The 21,853-nt window shown below is 36.9% G+C and overlaps 1 protein-coding gene across 1 annotated transcript in view; it reads right to left on the minus strand.

The window, feature by feature from the left end:
• Positions 1-21,853, minus strand: part of DCBLD2 (discoidin, CUB and LCCL domain containing 2) — a gene marked incomplete at both ends in the record, with an annotated part of 92,969 nt that overhangs the window by 52,453 nt on the left and 18,663 nt on the right. The window contains one exon of the mRNA XM_080696341.1: positions 19,471-19,698. Within this exon, the coding sequence (XP_080552467.1) occupies positions 19,471-19,698 (228 nt within the window). The remainder of the gene's footprint in view (positions 1-19,470; positions 19,699-21,853) is intronic.

Raw genomic sequence — 21,853 nt, forward strand, 5'->3', positions numbered from 1 at the left:
AAACAGGACTTCTTGAATAAAGTGGGCATTACATAGTAGAGTAAGTTTCATCCCGGTAAATGCTTATAAGAAATGGAACAGTTTTCAATAGCTCATTGATTTGCCTCAAAACATCACAGAAAACATTTTCAAGTAATGGCAGTATTTATAGACAAATCTTCAAATGTTCTTCTCTGTACTAGGCCACAAACCAGCTTGACTACTTCAGGGCACAAAGATTCAACATGGTATTTTTATTTGTATATGGATTCTGTACTTTGTAATACAATAATACCATGTGAGACTTCTGCCTTAGGGACAAATCCCAGCACAAGTGCAAGTTCTCATCAAGTAATCACACAGAAAACAACTATAGTCATTACTGTACTTTCATGATGAACAAATGTGAGATGTCTTTAGCCATTTGGCCTCATGTTTTCATAGTCTAGTTCCTTGCCTCATATGAAACTCTGCATCACTTATATCCATCACTCAAGATGCCTATGGTCACTAAGGATAGATACCATTTCTTTAATTCTGGCCTGTGGAAAAACACTTAAAATGTAAATGTTAACAATGATAATCAATCATATTGTAATATTCCTTATTTCTTTAAAACAATACCTAATACTTTAATTTCACATAAAATAATTTTCACAAATATAACTTTAAAAGAAATAGAAAAAAAAATTATTTTTACTAGGTTCTTGGATCCCTAAAGCATGTCAATATACTTCATATGGTTCAAGAATTATTCACAAACATATTAAAGTCAATCACTAAGCCAAATATGAGAAAGAAGAAGGGGGGGAAGGGAATGAGGTGGGAATTAGGGAATGGCTAATGAGTGATATGTGCATGTATGCCTCTACCAACCTGTACCCCCATTAAGATGTGTGACTATAATGCGCCAATAAAAAACAAAAAAAGAATTCATACTAACACACACAAATAATAAATAATAATAATAATAATAATAATAATAATAATAGAATCACATGCATGGCAAAGGTAATGAAGGACCTGTTATATGAGAGACACAGATGATCAAGATGTCTTCTAAAATCAGACAATGCTTGTTAAGAAAGAAAAATTAAAAAGGGAAGGAAGAAAGAAAGGGAGAGAGAGAAGGAACATCTACTCATAGGTAAGAACACTGATGACAGGAAAAGGATTGAGTGTAGGACTCGGAATAGGATAATTCTGGAATAGAAAAACTTCAGTAGGAGAAGCTGGTTAAAAATAACAAAACCATACTTTGGGAACTACAGGGTAAAAGGAAGAGAAAAAGTAAGAATTTTGAATCTTGAAAGAGAGTCCTTGGCTCCAAAAGTGAGAAAGAATATGCAGCCCCTCCCAACTATAACCTTTTGTCCAATCCTTTTGTTTTCATAGTATTCAGGATTGAACCCAGGAGCATTCTCTGAGTTACCACCCAACACACATACCAGTCTTATTTTTTATTTTGAATGGTCTCATTAAGTCACTGAAGGCCTTTCTAAGTTGCTGAGGCTTGAACCTGTGATCACCCTGTCTCAGCCTCCCAAGGTCTAGGATTACAGGTGTGCATCAAAAAGCCAGCTCCTTTAGTCCAAATTTAAAAACAATTTGTTTTTAACATGGACAGAAAGGAATAACATGAACTACAAAGCTTGTAAAACCACTACAAATTGCCAATCCTGTTTACAGATATACAGTGAAACAGTCTTAATCTACTTTAAAAAATAAAAGTATAAAAGTAAAACAATATGTACTTTACAAAAATAACTTCCCAATGGCAAAGCAGAATAAAAATGTAACACAATACCCCAAACTTAATTAAGTCTACTTTTTTTTTTAATTTTTTTTATAGGTGCATTATATTCATACAACTTACTGGGGTAAAAAACTTGTGTGTACAAACATGTACTCATTGCTGATTTAACCCCTACCCAAATCCCACCCCATTCCCTCCCCGTCCCTGCCTCCCTTGCTTGGCTTAGTGATTGACTTCGATATATTTAAGTACATTGTGAGCTTTAGAGATTTTCCTCTTCCCCCCTCATTTCTCCTCCTTTAGGTTCTCTTGTTTACTCCTCTTTTCTCCCTAACTCTCACATATTAGGGAAAGCATCTAATTTCTTATTTTTTGTGCCTGACTAATCTCACTTAGCATAATGTCCTCCAGTTCCATCCATTTCCCTGAAAATGATGTAATTGAGTATTTTTTTTAATGGCTGAGTAAAATTCCATTGTGTACATATCCCACAGTTTTGTAATCCATTTATCTGTTGATGGACATCTTGGCTGGTTCCATAGTTTGGCTATGGTGAATTGTGCAGCTATGAACATAGATACACATGCATTAGTTTGGTAGTTTGGTTTCTTTTCTTTTGGGTAGATACCCAACAGTGGTATTGCTGGATCAAATGGTAGATTTGTTCCCATTCTTCTGAGGATTCTCCATACTGTTTTCCAAAGTGGTTGCACTAATTTGCAATCCCACCAACAATGTCTTAGAGTTCCTACTTCTCCACATCCTCGCCAGCATCTGTTGTTGTTTGTGTTTTGAATGATGGTCATTCTAGTTGGAGTTAGGTGAAATCTCAGGGTAGTTTTGATTTGCATCTCTCTGACTGCCAGTGATGTTGAGCATTTTTTAGTGCATTTATTGGCCATTTGAATTTCTTCTTTTGTTAAGTGTCTACTTAGTTCATTTGCCCATTTTGTTATTGGATGCTTTGTTTTCTTAGTGTTGAGTTTCTTGAGTTCTCTGTATATTCTAGATATTAGTCCTCTATCAGTGGTGTAGGTGGCAAACATCTTCTCCCATTCTGTTGGCTCTCGATTGAGATTCTTGATAGTTTCCTTTGCTGAACAGAAGCTCTTCAGTTTCATGCAATCCCATGTATTGATTCTCCTTTTAATTTGTTGTGCCTTTAGGGTCTTGTTGAGGAAATGTTTGTCTATGCCTATGTGTTGTAGTGTTGGACCTATGCCCTCTTCAAGGAGCTTCAAAGTCTCTGGTTTAATTTCCAAGTCTTTGATCCATCGTGAGTTGACGTTTGTACAGGGTGAAAAAGTGGGATTAACATCCAATTTTCTGCATATGGTTAACCAGTTTTGCCAACACCATTTGTTGAAGAGACTATCTTTTTTCCAGTGTATGTTTTTGGCCTCTTTGTCAAAAATCAATTGGCTGAAAGTGTGTGGACTTGTTTCTGGGTCTTCTATTCTGCTCCATTGGTCTATATATCTGTTCTTTTGCCAGTACCATGCTGTTTTTATTACAATGGCTTTGTAGTATAGTTTAAAGTCAGGTATTGTGATTCCTCCTGCGTGGTTTTTGTTGCTGAGAAGTACCTTGGCTATTCTGGGCTTTTTGTTATTCCAGATAAATTTAAGGACCGATTTTTCTATGTCTGTGAGGAATGATCTTGGTAGTTTAATGGGCATTGCATTAAATCTGTAGATCACTTTTGGGAGGATGGCCATTTTAATGATATTTATTCTGCCAACCCATGAACATGGAAGATCTTTCCATCTTCTAAGATCTTCTTCGATTTCTTTTTTCAGTGTTTTATAATTTTCTTTGTAGAGATCTTTTACCTCCTTGGTCAAGTTTATTCCTAGGTATTTTATTTTTTTGTGGGAGATCCTGAGTGGAAGTATTTTCTGAATTTCTTTTTCAGTGGATTTATAGTTGGTGTACAAGAAAGCTTCTGATTTTTTAAGATTGATTTTGTATCCAGATACCTTGCTGAATTTGTTGATCAGTTCTATAAGCCTTTTGGTTGAGTTTGTTGGGTTTTCTAAATAGAGTATCATGTCATCTGCAAATAGTGAAAGCTTGAGTTCTTCTTTTCCTATTTGTACTCCTTTGATTTCCTTTTCTTGCCTTATTGCTCTGGCTAGAGTCTCTAGTACTATATTGAAGAGAAGTGGTGATCGTGGACATCCTTGTCTCGTTCCAGTTTTTAGGGGGAATTCTTGAAGTTTTTCCCCATTTAATATGATGTTGGCAGTGGGCTTATTGTAGATTGCCTTAATAATGTTGAGATATGTTCCTTCTATTCCAATTCTCTGCAGTGTTTTTATCATAAATGGATGTTGAATTTTATCAAATGCTTTTTCAGCATCTACTGAGATGATCATGTGGTTTTTGTCTTTGATTCTGTTTATATGATGAAATACATGGATTGATTTTCATATATTGAACCAGCCTTGCATCCCTGGGATGAACCCTACCTGGTCAGGGTAAATGATTTTCTTGATGTGGTTTTGAATGCGTATTGCTAAAATTTTGTTTAATAGTTTTGCATCCAAGTTCATCAGAGATATAGGCCTGTAGTTTTCCTTCCTTTAACTGTCTTTATTCGGTCTTGGTATTAGTGTGATGTTGGCTTCAAAGAATTTATTTGGTAGAGTCCCGGTTTTTTCTATTTCATGAAATAGTTTGAGTAGTATTGGGATTAATTCTCCTATAAAGGTTTTATAGAATTCACTTGGGAAACCATCTGGTCCTGGGCTTTTCTTTGATGGTAAGCTCTCGATTGCTATTTCAATCTCTTTGATTGTTATTGGTTGGTTTAAGTGTTCTATATCTTCTTGACTCAGTTGAGGAAGGTTGTATTTATCTAAGAAGTTGTTGATTTCCTCCAGATTTTCCATTTTGTTGGAGTATAGTTTTTCAAAGTAGTTTCTGATAATCCTCTGGATTTCTACGCTGTCAGTAGTAATGTCTCCTTTTTCATCCCTTATCTTCATAATTTGAGTTGATTCTCTCTTTTTTTTTAGTTAGGTTGGCTAGTGGTTTATCAATCTTGTTAATTTTTTCAAGAAACCAGCTTTTGGTTTTGATTTTCTGTATTGTTTTTTTATTCTCTATTTCATTAATTTCTGCTCTAATTTTAATAATTTCCTGTCTTCTGCTGGCTTTGGGGTTCAATTGTTCCTGCTTTTCAAGGGCTTTGAGGTGTGTCATAAGGCTATTTATTTAAAGATTGTTTTTCTTATGTGAGCACTCAGTGCTATAAATTTTCCTCTTAATACTGCCTTCAAAGTGTCCCAGAGGTTTTGATATGTTGTTTCTTTATTTTCATTTTTTCTAGAAATTTCTTGATTTCACCTCTTACATCTTCTATGACCCATTCTTCATTCAGAAGTGTGGTGTTCAGTCTCCAAATGTTTATATTGATTCTCTGGGTCTTCTTATAGTTGATTTCTAGTTTCATTCCATTACGGTCTGAAATGACACAGGGAAGTATGTAATATTTCTTGAATTTGCTAGTGCTCATTTTGTGTCCCAGGATGTGATCTATTTTGGAGAAGGTTCTGTGAGCAGCTGAGAAAAATGTAAACTCTGCTGTAGTTGGGTGAAACATTCTATATGTGTCCAACAGGTCCATTTGGTTAATGGTGTTCTTTAGTTCTGAGACATCTTTACTGACCTTTTGTCTGGAAGATCGGTCTAGTATTGTGAGAAGTGTGTTGAAGTCTCCCAGTATTATTGTGTTGGATTTATGTGTGACTTCATGTCACAAAGAGTTTGATTTATGAAAGTAGCTGCCCCTATGTTTGGGGCATAGATGTTGATTATTGTTACTTCCTCTTGCTGGACTATTCCTTTTACCAGTAAAATGTGACCTTCTTTCTCTCTTCTAATAAGTTTGGGTTTGAAGTCTAACTTGTCTGATATCATAGTTGCTACTCCTGCTTGTCTTCGAGTACCATTAGCATGGATTACCTTGCTCCAGCCCTTTACCTTGAGTTTGTTCCTATCTTTACTTGTGAGGTGTGTTTCTTGTAAGCAGCAGATGGATGGATTCTGGCTTTTAATCCATTATGCCACTTTATGTCTTTTTATTGGGGAGTTGAGGCCGTTTACATTCAGTGTGATTATAGAGAGATAATTTTTAATTCCCAACATGTTAAGATCTTATTTCTGTTTGAGATACTGTTTATTCTTCTTTGCTTAGTTGTCTGCTGGATGGGAATTCTTGTTTCTTTGGTTCTGGCATGTATTACCCATTTCCTCTTTGCGGTTAATCTCCTTGAGTATTTTCTCTAGCGCTGGTTTTGAAGACATAAATTCCTTCAGTTGCTGTTTGTCATGGAAACTTCTTATTTCCCCATCAAATTTGATGGATAGTTTTGCTGGGTAGGAAATTTTTGGCTGGAAGTTGTTTTCTTTCAGAGTTTGGAATATGTTACTCCAAGGCCTTCTGGCTCTCATGACTTGGTTTGGGAAGTCTGGAGTGATTCTAATTAGTTTGCCTCTGTATGTCACGTGGCCTTTTGTTTTTGTTGCCTTTAAGATTCTCTCCTTGGCTTCCACATTAGTCATTTTGACAATTATGTGGCGTGGGGATCCTCTTCTCTGATTCTGTCTAAAGGGAATTCTATAAGTTTCCTGGACCTGTCTATCGACCTCTTGCTCTATGTTTGGAAAATTTTCTGCTATTACTTCCTTGAAGAGATTGTTGATCACTTTGGTTTCACCTTCTTTTCCCTCCTCTATTCCAATTATTCTTAGGTTAGCTCTCTTGAAATGGGCCCATATTTCTTCAATGTCAGATTCCTGCTGTCGGGTTTTTTTTTTTTTCTAAATTAGAAACTATGCGTTCATTTTTAGAATGATCATCTTCAAGAAGCTAGATTCTATTCTCCATGTGGTCTAATCTGTTGTTTATACTTTGAATTGAGGCCTTTACTTCATTAATTGCATCCTTTATCTCTTTTTGACTCTCTAAATTCTTTTCGAAAGTCCTCTATTATTTCTAAAGTTATTTTCCTAATTTGATCTTCTAGAGATCTTTGGAATTCTGTGTTATCAGATTCTGATGTTGTGGGGTTGTTGGCATTCACTGCTCCATTGTTATTTCTCTTTCCCATGATTTTGGAAGTTTGTGCCTTCTCTGGGTTCTTCCCTGAGTCACTATGAGTTCACTTAAGATGCTCTGGATCTCGAGTCTGTGGTATCTCAGTCACCACTACTCCTTTACTGGGTTGTATCACAAAGTCTCAGACCCAGGGAGTCAATCAAGGCTGCTTAGACCGTGGGGAGTGCCAAGTTGGGCGTTCTCCAGAGGGGAGTTGTGACTATGGTATGATATCTCTGCCACTGCCACTCCCCCACCGGGCTGCACTGCTAAAATCTCCGACCCAGGGAGACTATCTGCACAAGTCCTTGGGAGTGCAGCACTGGGATTTCTCCCCTAGGGGCCGCAATTTGACTCACGGTTGTTGAGTGCGCTGATGGAGCTGTAGTGAACTTGGTGGATTCGCTGCTGCTGCCACTGGCAATATGGCACCACTGCCACGCCCTCGGCCGTGATGCGGCGCATTTCTTCTCTGGTTTTGAACTCCGCTCTGAGTCCTTGCCAGTTGTACTGTGCCCGGCCCTTGGGAGCTTTAGATGTTCCCTGCACCAACAAAACTGCTGACTGCCGCCCGGCTGTTCAGCACCTGCTCACCTCGGCTTGCTGCCCACCCCTCCTCTCAGGCGCCTGGTGGCTGGTTGAGTGGGTTGGTCTAGGGCCGTCCAGTGAACTCGCCGCTGCCGCCAGCAGTAAGACGCTGCTTCTTCTGCATCCTAGGCCACGAGGCCAGAGTACCTCCTCTCTGGATTTGAGCTCTGTTTTGAGTTTCCCTCCTCTCTGGAGCCTGGTGCTGCTAGGGGAGATGTAGGCCGCGCTGCTCCGGCCGCTCTGCGCCGCGGCTCTGGTCGCTCCGGCTGCTCCGGCCGCTCCGCGCCACGCGGGCATGGCACTTCGGGCTGGTTTTTTTCCGGTGTCTTGTTTTTCCAGACCTTTTTCTCTGTCCCTTGTATTTACCGTTTTTATTTCTTTGCTGGTGGTGTTTTCTGGCTCTGAAAGGCGCTGGTTTTGTGGTAGTAGAGTTGGATTGTTAGCGGGACTTGTAAGTGCCGCTTTCCTCCGTCTCCATCTTCCGCAAGTCTACTTAATTAAACAAACATTTATGATACAATAAAATATCTTAAAAGAGAAATTCAGAAATTAGGAACAGAAATGAACAAAAAAAGAATTAAGAGTTGGCTTACCTTAGGAAAGAAATTTAAGAAAAAGACAAAATTAAGTGAAAGTTGAAGAATGAAGGCCATATTATAAAGTACACCAATGATAGCAGATTCTAATGAAATTATAAGAAAGTGTTAAAAAATCACACAAGAAATTTTAAAAAACAGAAAAGGTCAATGAGAACACAGTTGAAATGAAAGTAGTTGAAACAGCAAAGAAGAGTCAAGTTCTAGAATCTAGACATTTAAGTCTCTAAAGAGATACACAAAACAATAAGCAAGAAACATTAAAACTAAAAAAAAAAAACTAATGGAATTACCTCAAACTATAAAGCTTCTTTGCAACAGAAGCAAGATTCTACAGAATAAGATAAAATAAAGATAAACTATATATATAGTAAGAAATATTCAAAATATAAAGAAACACAAATACTCAAAGTTAAGAAAATTAACAAATAAAGAGATAAGAAAAGAACTTAAATAGACAATTACCCAAAGAAGATATACAAGAAATGTATAGCAGGTACATAAAAAAGTACTCAATATCACTAAACATCAGAGAAATCTAAATTTTAACTACAATGAGATTATCACCACATATTTCTTAGAATAGCTATTATAAAAAAGAAAAACAATACAAGTGTTATCAGGATGTGGAGAAATGGGAACCCTGGTACACTATTGATAAGAATATATATTAACTGAAGTCCTTATGGAAAAGAGAGGGGAGGTTTCTCAAAACTTAGAACCACTCTATTTTATAATAATTATACTCTGGATATAAATCCAAAAGAAATAAAATCAGTATATCAAAGTAGTTCATTGACCAATGAGAGGATAAAATGTGGTACATATACACAATGGCCTTAACAAAGAAAGAAAATGTCATTTTCAATAACACAGATGAAACTAGAGGACAGTATGTTAAGTGAAATAGGATAAGAACAGAAAGACAAATATGGCAGGATCTCAATTATATTTGGACTCTAAAGAAGATAAACTCTTAGAAGCAGAAGGTAGACTGATGGTTATCAGGGGTTGGAGAGAAGAAGGTTTGTCCTTTAACCAACATCTAAAGAAAAAAATATAATATATCTAACAAATATTTTAGATCTACCAAATTAAAACTTGTTTAAAAAAAGTGAACAAAGAAGCCGGATGTGGTGGCGCATGCTTGCAATTCCTGCGCTTGGGAGGCTGAGACAGAAGGATCACACAGGTTTGAAGCCAGCCTTAGCTACTTACTGAGGCTCTCAGAAACTTAGTGAGACCCTGTTTCCAAATAAAATATAAAATATATCTGGGAGTATAGCCCGGAGTTAAAAGCCTTTAGGTTCCATCCCCAGTACCACCAAAAAAAAAAAAAAAAAAAAAAAAGTGAACAAAATAGGCAAATCACTAGCCAACTTAATGAAGAAAAATGGGCCAAAGTACAAGATACAAAACAAGTAATGAAAAGGGAGAAAAACTGAAGAGAACAGTAAAATAAGCATTAGAAAAAATTTTAAGATTCTATTTTACAAATACAACTGCAAGTAAATTTGAAAATCCAATAATTTACTAAAATTGAGCCCATTAAAGATCAAAAGCTTTAAATAGATATTTTCTTAGAAGAAATGAGTATAAATCATTTAAAAACCATCCTACAAAACAACAGCAGCAGGTCTAGATCGTTTCACAGAATAAAACATTAAGAGACTAGAGTCTTTATTATTTGTCTAGAAAGTCTTAATAGAGACTAGAGTCTTTATTTCTAGAGAAGAAGGTTTGTCCTTTAACCAACATCTAAAGAAAAAAATATATCTAACAAATATTTTAGATCTACCAAATTAAAACTTGTTTAAAAAAAGAGAAAAAAGGCCGGGCGTGGTGGCGCACGCTTGTAATCCCCGCGCTTGGGAGGCAGAGACAGGAGGATCGCGCAGGTTCGAAGCCAGCCGTGCGCGCTGGCTTAGGAGACCCTGTTTCCAATTAAAAATGTAAAAATAGGTCTGGTAGTGTAGCCCAGAGGTAGAAGGGCTTCCAGGAACCCTAGTACCAAAAAAAAAAAAAAAAAAAAAAGAGAAAAAGATTTGTCTCTTAACAAATCTTTCTAGAAAACTCAAAAGAAAAAATTAATAACCTTTTCTATTTATATGTGTAACACCAATAACTAAGCTCGATAAAGGCAATGTAAAGTAAGTTATAAATTAATATGACTTATGAATAGTAAGACAAAATATCAGAAAACATAATCCTATGCCACATTTAAAGAATGATCCACAAAAATCAAGTGGTATTTATTCCAGGAATGCACAATTGGTTCAATATTATGGAATCTGAAAACATTATACCATACCAGCAGATATGTTGAAAAAACATATAATTATCTGCAGATACTCAAAAAGCCTTCCAACAAAATTCAATACTTTCTTGAAAACATTAAAGAACGCAGAAATCAAGAAATATTGCCTATTATGAATTGAAAATCTGCATGTCCCCCCTCATATGCAAAAGCTCTAATCCCCAATATAAATACATTTGGAGGTAGAGGTTTTAGGAAGGTAAAGTTAAAAAAGAGTCTAAAGGTGTGACTGTATTATACCTTTAGGTGTATCAGTATTAGCATTCTTATAAGAAGAGAAATAGGAGAGATTTTTCTCTTCCTAAGCCACTAACCCTGCCATGTGAGGTCACAGTCAGAGGGTAGACTCTACAAGCAAGGAAAAGAGCGCTCACACCAGGAACTACGTTGGATAGTACCTTGATCTGGGACTCTAAGCCTTCAGAATTGTGAAAAAATGAACTGCTGTTGTTTAAGCCAAGGACACAGCACTTTGTTACAACAGCTGGAGCAAAGATATTTCCTTAGCATTTTCACTTAGATCAGGAACAAGAAAGGAATTTCATTATTTTCACTACATTTAATATAACATTTAATTTGAGGTAAATGCCAATTAGCAGTTAGATAAGAAAAATTATCTACAGACAAAAACATTAGAAAGGAAGTAAGTCTGTATTTATAGCTGTGATTATATATCTGAAATCCCTAGAAAGTCAATGATAAAACTCACAACAGAAAAATTAGTAAAGTTGATATAAAATCAACACAGAAATCTAATCTTCATAAAATTAGGAAGTAGTTAGAAGATATAATAGCAAAATATACACAAAATCACCTTTACCTATAATAGTAAAAAAAAAAAAAAACCACGAGCTGGGCATGGTGGTGCATGCTTGTAATCCCAGCATATGGGAGTGTGAGACCAGAGGATATGGGAGTGTGAGACCAGAGGATTACGGTTCGCAGACAGCCTCAGCTACTTAGTGAGGCCCTCTGCTACTCATTGACACCCGGTTTCAAAATAAAGAATAAGAAATAGGGCAGGGGATATAGCTCAGAGGTCGAAGGCCCCTGGGTTCCATCCCCAGATGGAAGATATAAATAAATCCCCAGTTAGAAGATATAATAGCAAAACATACACAAAATCACCTTTACCTATAATAGTAAAAAAAAAACAAAAACAAAAAAAAAACACGAGCTGGGCATGGTGGTGCATGCTTGTAATTCCAGCATATGGGAGTGTGAGACCGGAGGATTACAGTTCGTGAACAGCTTCAGCTACTTAGTGAGGCCCTCTGCAACTCATTGACACCCGGTTTCAAAATAAAGAATAAGAAATAGGGCAGGGGATGTAGCTCGGAGGTCGAATGCCCCGGGTTCCATCCCCAGACCCACAAAACAAACAAAAACAACCAAGAGTCAAGAAAAAGTTTTAAGGATCCTGAAAGACAACAAACACAGATATTGTTCTTGAACAGAATGACTCAACATCATTAAGTTAATTTATAAATAACACTTTCCAAATAAAAATACCAAAAAGCTTTTTCATGAAGTTAGAGGCACTAATACTAAAGTTCTTATGGGTAGATAAGAACAAGCAAGACTAGCCAAATGAACATCTCTGAAAGAAGAATAGACCAACCAGGCATTAAAAGACACCATAACAACTCTGTAATTCAAACTGTGAAGTTCCAGGAAGATTTAAGATGTTAGAGTAGAGGCACCCAGAATTCATCTTCTTCTCTACAATATAGAAACAAAACAACTGGAGAGCACTTGTTTATCAAGTGGGTGAATGTAGGAGAAAGTTGAATTTCCACAGCAGACACTGAGGGAAACCTGAACCTTGATGTAAAACAGAGCACCCAGCACCAATCACATACAGCACAGCAGAAAGTGTGGATAGAGGTGTAAGAGGGAGAGTCTCAGGATACACCATTAGCACAGGAATCAACACCTCACCAAAAATACAATCTAAACAAGCAAAAGGCCTGGGATCTGCATAGCAAATGGGTTCTATAGAAATTCCTAACCAATGGTGGTGTACACCTGCCCGGCACCTGTTGCCACCCCAGCACTGATGGTTGCAACTCGAGCTTCTCTCTGCCCTAAGGATGCATGGCACAAAAGATATTGGATTTCCTGACATACTGCAGTGCCTGCCAAGGTAAACTCTGCCTTCTATTTGGCAAGACACAGCAAATTAGCATCACAGGGATGTACCAAGTCTGCTGCCAACAGGAGCAGTAGTTGGATACCTTGGATCATGGCTGCAGTGCCCTCTGGGTCCCAGGGTAGCCGAAACACAGCATAAAGAATTCAGAGGACTTCCTAGAGAGCCCTACAGAAGCAGACCACCACAGATAAAATTCTTCTCAAAGCAAAGTTGAAACAAGTTTCACTTTTACACCCTCAAGGCTGAAATGAGTCGGGTATTGCTGATTCCTAAAATGCCCTCAAAGTATGTTTTCAACTGACTCTATGCAAAGTACCTGGCTTCTCTTTAACCACGCTAATCTCTTTAGCAACCACACCTTCCTTGGCTCCAATTTAATATGTGCTTTTCTGGCTAAACTTTTTAAAATCTTCTGCTATGGTCTTTTGTCCAGCTTCTCGCAATAAAACTGGCTTAAAAAAGTATACACTTCCTGAATGCAGTGCTGCTTTGAAATTTAATTACCTTTAGATTTGGAATCACACAGTCGAAGAACATGGGCAAAGTTCTTTGCCAGAATGCAACATCTGTGATCTCTAATCTAATTGCCAGTAGAGTCCTCATTCCCATCTGAAATCTCATGAGCACAATCATTACTATCCACACTGCTAAAGGCATTCTGGTCTTCTGAGCTCCCACTGGACTGCCCATTAAGCTCTGTTTATAATATCCTAAGGACTATTTATCCTAAACCTCCAAACCTTTCCAAATTCCACCAAAAAAACAGTACCAAAGATTTCTGAATCATACAGTCAGGTATAATCAATCACAGCAATGACCTAACTCTCGGTACCAATTTTCTGTGCTAGTTAGTTTCTGTTGCTGTGACAAAGTACCCGAAAAGACTGAAAGGAGAAAAGATTTATTTGGATTCATGGTTTCAGAGACCTGAGTTCATGGCTGTCGCGTCCCTAGGGCTCCGGCCCGCAGAGCCCCAGGAAAGAAGACACAAACGCCGAGTCTGTGATGCTTCCTCTTTAATGCTTCCCTTTAATGCTTCCCCGTTCCCCTGTGTTCCCCGGTGTTCCCCTTCAATGCGCACAGCAGGCAAATATATCAGTCTCATAACCCCTCCCTCATCACTCCACCAACCCCAAGCTTCCCACAGCTAGGGCATGCGCATTTCTAACCCTCTCACAGGCGGGCTGGTGGTAGCACGAGGCGCTGCATCACTAATCATCCGTAGGACACCTGATAGGGCTCACTGCGCAGGCTCAGGGCACCGCCAGCCTCGTGAGCCTCATGACTTGGCAACATACCTAGGCGCCATCTTGAGTCCACGCTGGCAACAAGCCTGGGTGCCATCTCGGTCCAGCCGAGTGGGCCCCGACACATGGCAGCTGACTATTTCTTTAGCCTTTGGTGAAGCACCATGACAGAAAGGCATAGTGAAGGAAAGCTTCTCAGCTCATGGAAGCTAGAAAGCAGAGAAAATGATGGATGGATGGAGGGAGGCAAGGAGGAAGGAAGGAAGAAAGAAGAACAGGATAGGAAAAGATAAACACGCCCCTCCCCCAAACCTATACCTCCTCTAAGACCTACCCCTAGTAGTAGATAATTCCATTATCAATGAATTAATTCATTTAATGTATTAACCCACTGGTGAGATCAAGTATCTCAATCTTATCTTTTTTGTGTGTGTGAGCTATACCCCCAGCCCTATTTTTATTCTTTATTTTGAAACAGGGTCTCATTGAGTTGAAAAGTGCCTCACTAAGTATTAGCTAAGGCTGTATGCAAACTGGGATCCTCCTGTTCAGCCTCTCAAATGCAGGGACTGCAAACACCTGCACCACGCCCAGCCTATTCATAATCTTATCATTGCCTAAAAGCCCCATATCTGAACACATGAGACACTGGGGGGATATTAGACCCAAACCATAACAAACAATAATAAAAAGTTTCCTTAAAAAGCTTAAGACTGCCCAGTACCAAAAAAAAAAAAAGGAAAAAAAAAAAAAGCTTAAGACTAGAAAGACTTACTGCTGAACTTTACCAGACTTTTATGGAAAAACTAATACTAATGCTCCTCAAAATATACCATAAAATAGAAAAGAAAGGAAATCTTCTAAACTCAAATGGAATTTGGTTTTATCCTACTACCAGAACCTAACAACAACACAATAGGAAAAGAAAACTATAGGCAGTTTTTTTTTTTTTTTTTTTTTTTTGCAATACTGGGGATGGAACCCAGGGACATTCTGCCCTATTTTTAATCCTTTATTTTGAAACATGGTCTCACTAAGTTGCAGAGAGCTTCACTAAGTAGCTGAGGCTGTGACCTTCCAGTGTCAGCCTCCCGAATACTGGGATTACAAACATGCACCACCATGCCCGGCTAGACCAACAGTTTTGATGAACAGAGATGCAAAAATCCTCAGCTAAATACCTGCAAATTGAATTAAACAATACAATTAAAAGATCATACACCATGATCAAGTTGTTTTCAAGGATGGTTTAGTATATGCCAATCAATAAATGTAATATAACACATAAATAGAAGGATAAAAATCACCTGATCATCTCAATACATATAGAAAATGCCTTTGATAAAATTCAATATCCCCTCATTTAAAAAATCTAGAAGAAACAAGTATAGAAGAAACATACATTAGCAAAACACAAAGTATATATGACAAACCCATAGCCAACATCATACTGAATGAGTAAAAACTGAAGGCATTTCCTCTAAAATGAGGAAAATGACAAGGATTTCCACTCTCATCACTTGTTAAGGTTTGGAATATCCCCCAAAGGCCTAAGTATTGAAAGCATGGTCCCCAGTGCAGCAAGGTTCAGAGGGTGTCATGGCTGGAAGAGGTAGGTCACTGGGGTCCTTGAGGATTATATATTTCCCTGGTCCCCTCCACCAACTCTCTCTGCTTCCCACCACCATACCCTGAGGCCCTGCCACCTTGGTTTCTGCCCAGAGCTGGAAAATCAGGGGCTGAAATCATAAGCCCCAAGTAACCCTTTTCTTCTCTAAATTGTGCTTGTCAGATATTTCAGTCACAATAGCAAAAATGCTGATAAAATACCACTCTTGTTCAATATAATACTGAAAGCTTTAGCTAGAGCAATCAGGTAAGAGAAAAAAAACAAAAGAGATACAAATAGGAAAGGAAGAAGCCACATTAAAACTGTTCATAGATAGTATGACTCTGTACTTAGAAAACCTTAAATATCCCACCAAAAGAATCTTAGAACTGTTAAACAAATTCAGCAAAGTATCAGGATACAAAATCAATAAATAAAACACAGTGGCTTGTTTATATATAGTAATATAACTAATGAAGAAATCAGGAAAACAATAGCAATCACAACGGCCTCAAAAATATATTAAATAAAATACACAGAAAAAAAAACAAGTAAGTGGGGATGGATACAATAATGCAAATTATAAAACATTGAAAAGAGAAATTAAAACACTATTAGATGGAAAAATATCCCATATTCATGGACTGGGAAAATAATCATTATTAAAATGTCCACACTAACAAAAGAGATCTACAAATTCAAAGCAATTTCCAATGAAATGCCAAAGACATTCTCCACAGAACTTGAAAAAGATTCCTAAAATTCAAACAGAAGCACAAAATACCCCGGATTAAAAAAAATTTAAATAAAAAGAATCCTGAAACCAGGCATGGTGACTCACACTTGTAATCTCAATACTTGGGAGGCTACTGAGGCCCTCTATAACTTAGACCCTGTTTCAAAATAAAGAATAAAAATTGAGGCTGGGAATGTAGCTCAGGGGTAGAATGCCTGTAGGGTTCAATCCCCAATACCTCAAAAAAAAAAAAAAAAATCCTGAGCAAAAGAGCAATGCTGGAAGCATCACAGTTTACTGATTTCAAAAGACACTATAGAGCTAAAATAATAAAACCAGCATGATATTGGCATAAAAAACAGATAAGCAGACCAATGGAATAGAAGATGCACAAATAACCTGATGTACCTACAGCTTTTCAGATCTCAACAAATGTTTTTTTCTTGAAATACTTAATAAATGCTAAGCAGGCTGTGGTAGTATACACTTGTAATCCCAATACTTGGGAGGTTGATACAGAAGAATCAGATTTCTGGACAACATAAGCAACTTAGTGAGACCCTCTGCAACTTAGTGATACCTTGCTTCAACATAAAGAAAAATAGGGCAGGGGGCGTAGCTTGGAGGTAAAATGCCCCAGGGTTCAATCTCCAGTAACAAAAATGCAAAAGAGAAACAAAAAGTAAATTCTAGATATTTCAAGTGAACTTCAAGATGTCTCTAACAACTAGGATTTAAAAAATGATCACATAATCCAATCTAAAACAATCATAAAATGCAACTCAAAATGACAGAAAATAAAAATCATCTCTCAATAACAACATGGAATATAAGTGGTCTCAACTGTATGATTAAAAGGCATAGACTGACAATATGGATTAAAGAATATAATCTAACTATATGCTGCTTAAAAAGTCATCTTACAGGCAAATATTCATAGGTTAAAGGTGAAAAGATAAATGAAGATATTCCTTGCAAATGGAAGTAAAAAAAAAATTAGTGGTAACAACTCATTTCTGATAAAGCTGACTTTGAGCCAAAACTTACCAGAAGAGAAAAAGCAAGTGATTTCTTACTGATAAAAAGGAATAATCTAACAAGAAGATATAACCATAGGTAAACATTTACGCTCCAAACATGAGCAAACCCACTCTCTAAACAAACTTTTTGTGAAGACCCCAACACACCTCTCACAACACTTCTATCTTCCAAATAAAAGATCAGTAAAGACGCTTCAGACCTAAAACACTATAAACCAAACGGACCTAATAGATATATACAGAATATTCTATGCAACAAGAGCTGATTATACACTCTTCTCAGCTGCTCATGGAAGCTTCTCCAAAATAGACCATATTCTTGGCCACAAAACAAATGACTGGCAAGTTTAAAAAGTATGATTCCTTACATCTTTTTAGATAATGGAGTGAAATTAGAAGTCAATAAGAGAAAGAACCAAAGAAATTACATAAATACATGAACATTAAATAATCCTTTCAATGAGGACTGGATCAAAGAGGAAATAAGGGGAAAAAAATTCCTAGAATTAGATGAATATTGTTGGGAGCCATTAAGGCCTTCCCCTAGATTGGTGTCTCTGACTCAGCTGATTGTCCTTCGCCCAGAGTCAACAAGGTTTGGGGTTATGGAAAGTTCAAAGAGGTCTGAGAGAGGATCAGGTGGTGATAACACGAGGGTACTGATAGATCTATCTGTAATGTGTGTTTCGTATTGGTCTTTATTGCATTCTGGTGGTGGCAGCACGAGAATGTTGATTGACCTGTAACTGTGTATAAATACCTCTGGAAAAACAAGGCGGCGGCGGCACAATAAAGATGAGATTGACCCAGAAGCTGCATTGGCCAGGAGTGTCGGCGCAATAGAGAATACTGACCCAGGCATAGTCGTCGACCCATAGGAAATATTGACTCATGAACAGGGGTCGACCAGTAGAGATAGTAGGCTGGTGGCTCCCTCATGTTAGAATTTAAAATTCTCTATCCTCACGCCTCACTTCAGAACCCGTACTCTTGCTGGCTGGCTCCGGCAGAATATAAAGACACAACATACCAAAATCTGAGACACTTTGAAGGTGGTTTTAAGAAAAAAATTATAGCACTGGGTGCTTACATAAGAAAAACAAAAAACTCATCAACTAAACAACCTAATGCTACACATCAAGGCCCTCAAAACACAATAACAGCCAATTCCCAATCACAGTAGAAGGCAAGTATCTTCCAAAGGGACGAAAATCAGAATATTATTATAGTAATATAAGCAATATCCATGTTTGTTGCAGCACAATTCACAGTAGCCAAATCACTGAACCTACCCAGGTATCTATCAATAGATGAATGGACTTAAAATTGTGGGATATACACACAATAGAATTCTACTCAGCAATAAAGAAGAACAAAATGATGTCATTTGCAGGAAAATGAATGGACCTGGAGAACATTATGTTAAGTGAGATTAGCCAGTCACAGAAAGTGAAGGATCATATGTTTTCTCTCATATGGAAAAATTAGAAAGTAATGGGGATGTAAGACTTTAGATGATGGAGGAAAAACTTCAGTGGAGTGAAGGAGGTGGTCTTGAGAGAGTGGAGGGAGTGGAGGCAGAATTAATGAAGGAAATACTTCCACTGACACTACATACACATTTGAGAAGTGAGATATGAATGCCAATCTTAATATCATATATGGGGACGGGAGGAAGCCACGGGAAAATCACCAAGTACTATGTGCATGTATATCAATATAACTATGAACTGCATTTTAATGTGAAACTATAATACACTAATAAAAGTATAAAAAATTCACAATTAAAAAAGAAAAAGTACACCAGGCGTGGTGACGCACACTTGTAATCCCAGTGCTTGGGAGGCTGAGACAGGAGGATCACACAGGTTCAAAGCCAGCCTCAGCTACTTACTGAGGCCCTCAGCTACTTACTGAGGCTCTCAGCAACTTAGTGAGACCCTATTTCCAAGTAAAATATAAAAAAGGTCTGGGAGTATAGCCTGGAGGTAGAAAGCCCCTGGGTTCCACCCCCAGTACCACACACACACACACACACACACACACACACACACACACACAAAGAAATAGTACAGTAGCATTTTATGCAAAGTAAATAAATGAAGTAATAAAGTAAACAGACTAGAATCTTCCTTTCCCAAAAGATTAAGATCTGAGATTTTTACACATTTTTCAATAATTTCCCATGTCTTTACATAGCTTATTCAATGATAAGTATCAAAAACTGCTTAAGTTTTAAAACTTGACACAATAATGTAAACTTGACACAAAACTTGACACAATAATCACACATTAATGTATAATTAATTAAATAATGTATATTTATAAGAATGTCCTACATACCTATTTCTGTTCTGCTGACTCCAATTCCATTATAAATTCTCAAGTAATTAAAGTGGCAAGAATCAGAATCTTCGATGTCAAAGTCACCAAATTTGATGCGAATTCTTTCTCCCATCTTTACACGGATCTCCCATTCACAAACAGTGCTATTGGGATAGGTCTGTGGATAGTTTATGGATGTAAGGGTTCCACTTTCAGGGCCTAGTACAGTGTGTCCACATCCATCACCTTAAAAAAAAGAAGATAAACTTTTCTTACATCATAAAATTATAAGTATTCAGGATGTTTTCTGTGAAGCTTTAAAAATATGCATGATATCAGATTTTTATATCCTCAACACTTTCGTTAAAGAACATGAAACAGATGATGTCTTAGAATATGCACTCATAGAGGCCAAGAGAAATCAAGTTAGGTTATATATGAACAAAGAATTTTTCAATGTGAACAAATAAAAGTAAATAAATAGCAATAGTTACATGCATAAATATATAGCAAATCTAATCCTTAAAAAATATCAACGTTTAATAATTGTTCAAAGTAGATGTAAGATACAAAAATGTGATGAGTTTCTATTCATTTACAAATATCACAAGTTGCTAAAAATCTCTGTAAGAAGCTGAATGACTTCTAAATACACAATACATACTAAAGAAAAATACTTAATACATATAACAATTATGCATTGTGAACAACTGTTAACAATTATGCATTATGTATTATTGATTATATTATAGACTACAAGGCATCTCTTTTTGAAGGTGTTACAGTTTAGAGTTAGCATGTCCCCAGACCTCCTGGGGCAGACAAAGCAGCTATGTTGGAGGTGGGACTTGGTTGCTGGGGAGGGAATCCTGGGGATGTGGCCTTGGGGACTATGTATGTTCCTTGCCCCTTCCCCTAGCTCTGTATGCTCCCCACCAAAATACCCTGAGGAAATGCATCTGTGGCAGAAGCTGGCTCAAAAGGACTATTACCTCTGATCCTTTCCAGATCCGTAAGCAAATAAATCTTCCTTTAACCATGTAAGGTGTTAGATCACAGCAGTAAATATTCTAACTGAAGGCATTAATGCACTGTTTAATGAAGTCTAATTTTACATTCAAGGAAAATTTTACAATTTAGTAACTTCTCCCCCCAAAGCCTTAATTTTTTCCTTATAGAATAAAGAAAAAAAAGTGAAGGTTTAGTGACTTTTTAGAGACTAGGAAAAATAACTTTTATACCTTGATAGTAGCATTATCTGCTCCAGAGATTACTTCAGCAATTGGATATAAAAACTTAACATATCAATGTCAATCACTAAGTCAAACATGAGGAGGTAGGGGGAGGGAATAGGTGGGAACTGTGAAAGGGCTAATTGGGTGATGTGTGTATGTATGTCTCCACCATCTTGCATCCCATTAAGATGTACTAATACAGTGCACCAATAAAAAAAAACTTTAAAAATCTTAGTAGCTTAGCAAATTGTGTATAAAGATGAAATATTTGCATTCTTCACTTTACTATAAAATTTTTTCTTTTTTTACTGAGTATCCAGAAGAGTTAATTAAATGTTCAAATTGTACTTAGCAGTCAGTAACAATGGAATTTAAGTAGATCTTTTCTAATAAGATGTTGAATGCATTCATTTAAAATAGGATTTTCTCTTTTAAAAGCATTATTTATAATCACCTTTTGGAATAGTACAGTACTTATAAAAATGCTACATTAAAATGACACTGATAAGTTTAGTCTCATTATGGGCACAAATGGATATAACAAAATTTTCTACTACCTTGATTTCTTGCTTTTAAGAACAATGTAGTACCAATATTTTCTAGGAGACAAAAGCTTTTAAAAGTCTAAATACAAGAACTTCACATAGTTATCTGTCAAGTAACAAATGCTGTTTATTAACTGAACAAATATGAAAGCATATAAAATAGTAATTCTGAGCTAGTATCAAACTAACTTTCCTAAAAGAAAAATGTGCACCTAAATTCTATGACAATATTTAAAAATCATATCCTTTGCTAATAAAAATTTATTCCCCAATCCATCTTAGTATTGCTCCTTGGACTACTTTTAAAGGTTATAGGAGTCTGCCTTCCTAAACAAGTATCTCTCATATTAAAGCTTAGCTTTTAGTCTAGATTAAATTTTAACTACGTTCTATACCTGTTTTTCATTTCACACACAAGAATTAGGCATACTAACTCGAAAATATAAAAATAAATAAGGGCATAATGAAATATTGTGTGTGTGTGTGTGCATGTGAGCACATGCACACACCCACACAATACAGCCACTGACCTTTTGCAGATGTAAAATTTAGAATGTTAAAATAAATGCACAAATTTCCCCTGAAACTATCGTGGAAATACCTTGAATATTTGTGTTGGAT

Source organism: Muscardinus avellanarius (assembly GCF_963383645.1).
Source record: "Muscardinus avellanarius genome assembly, chromosome: 5".
Lineage (NCBI taxonomy): Eukaryota > Metazoa > Chordata > Mammalia > Rodentia > Gliridae > Muscardinus > Muscardinus avellanarius.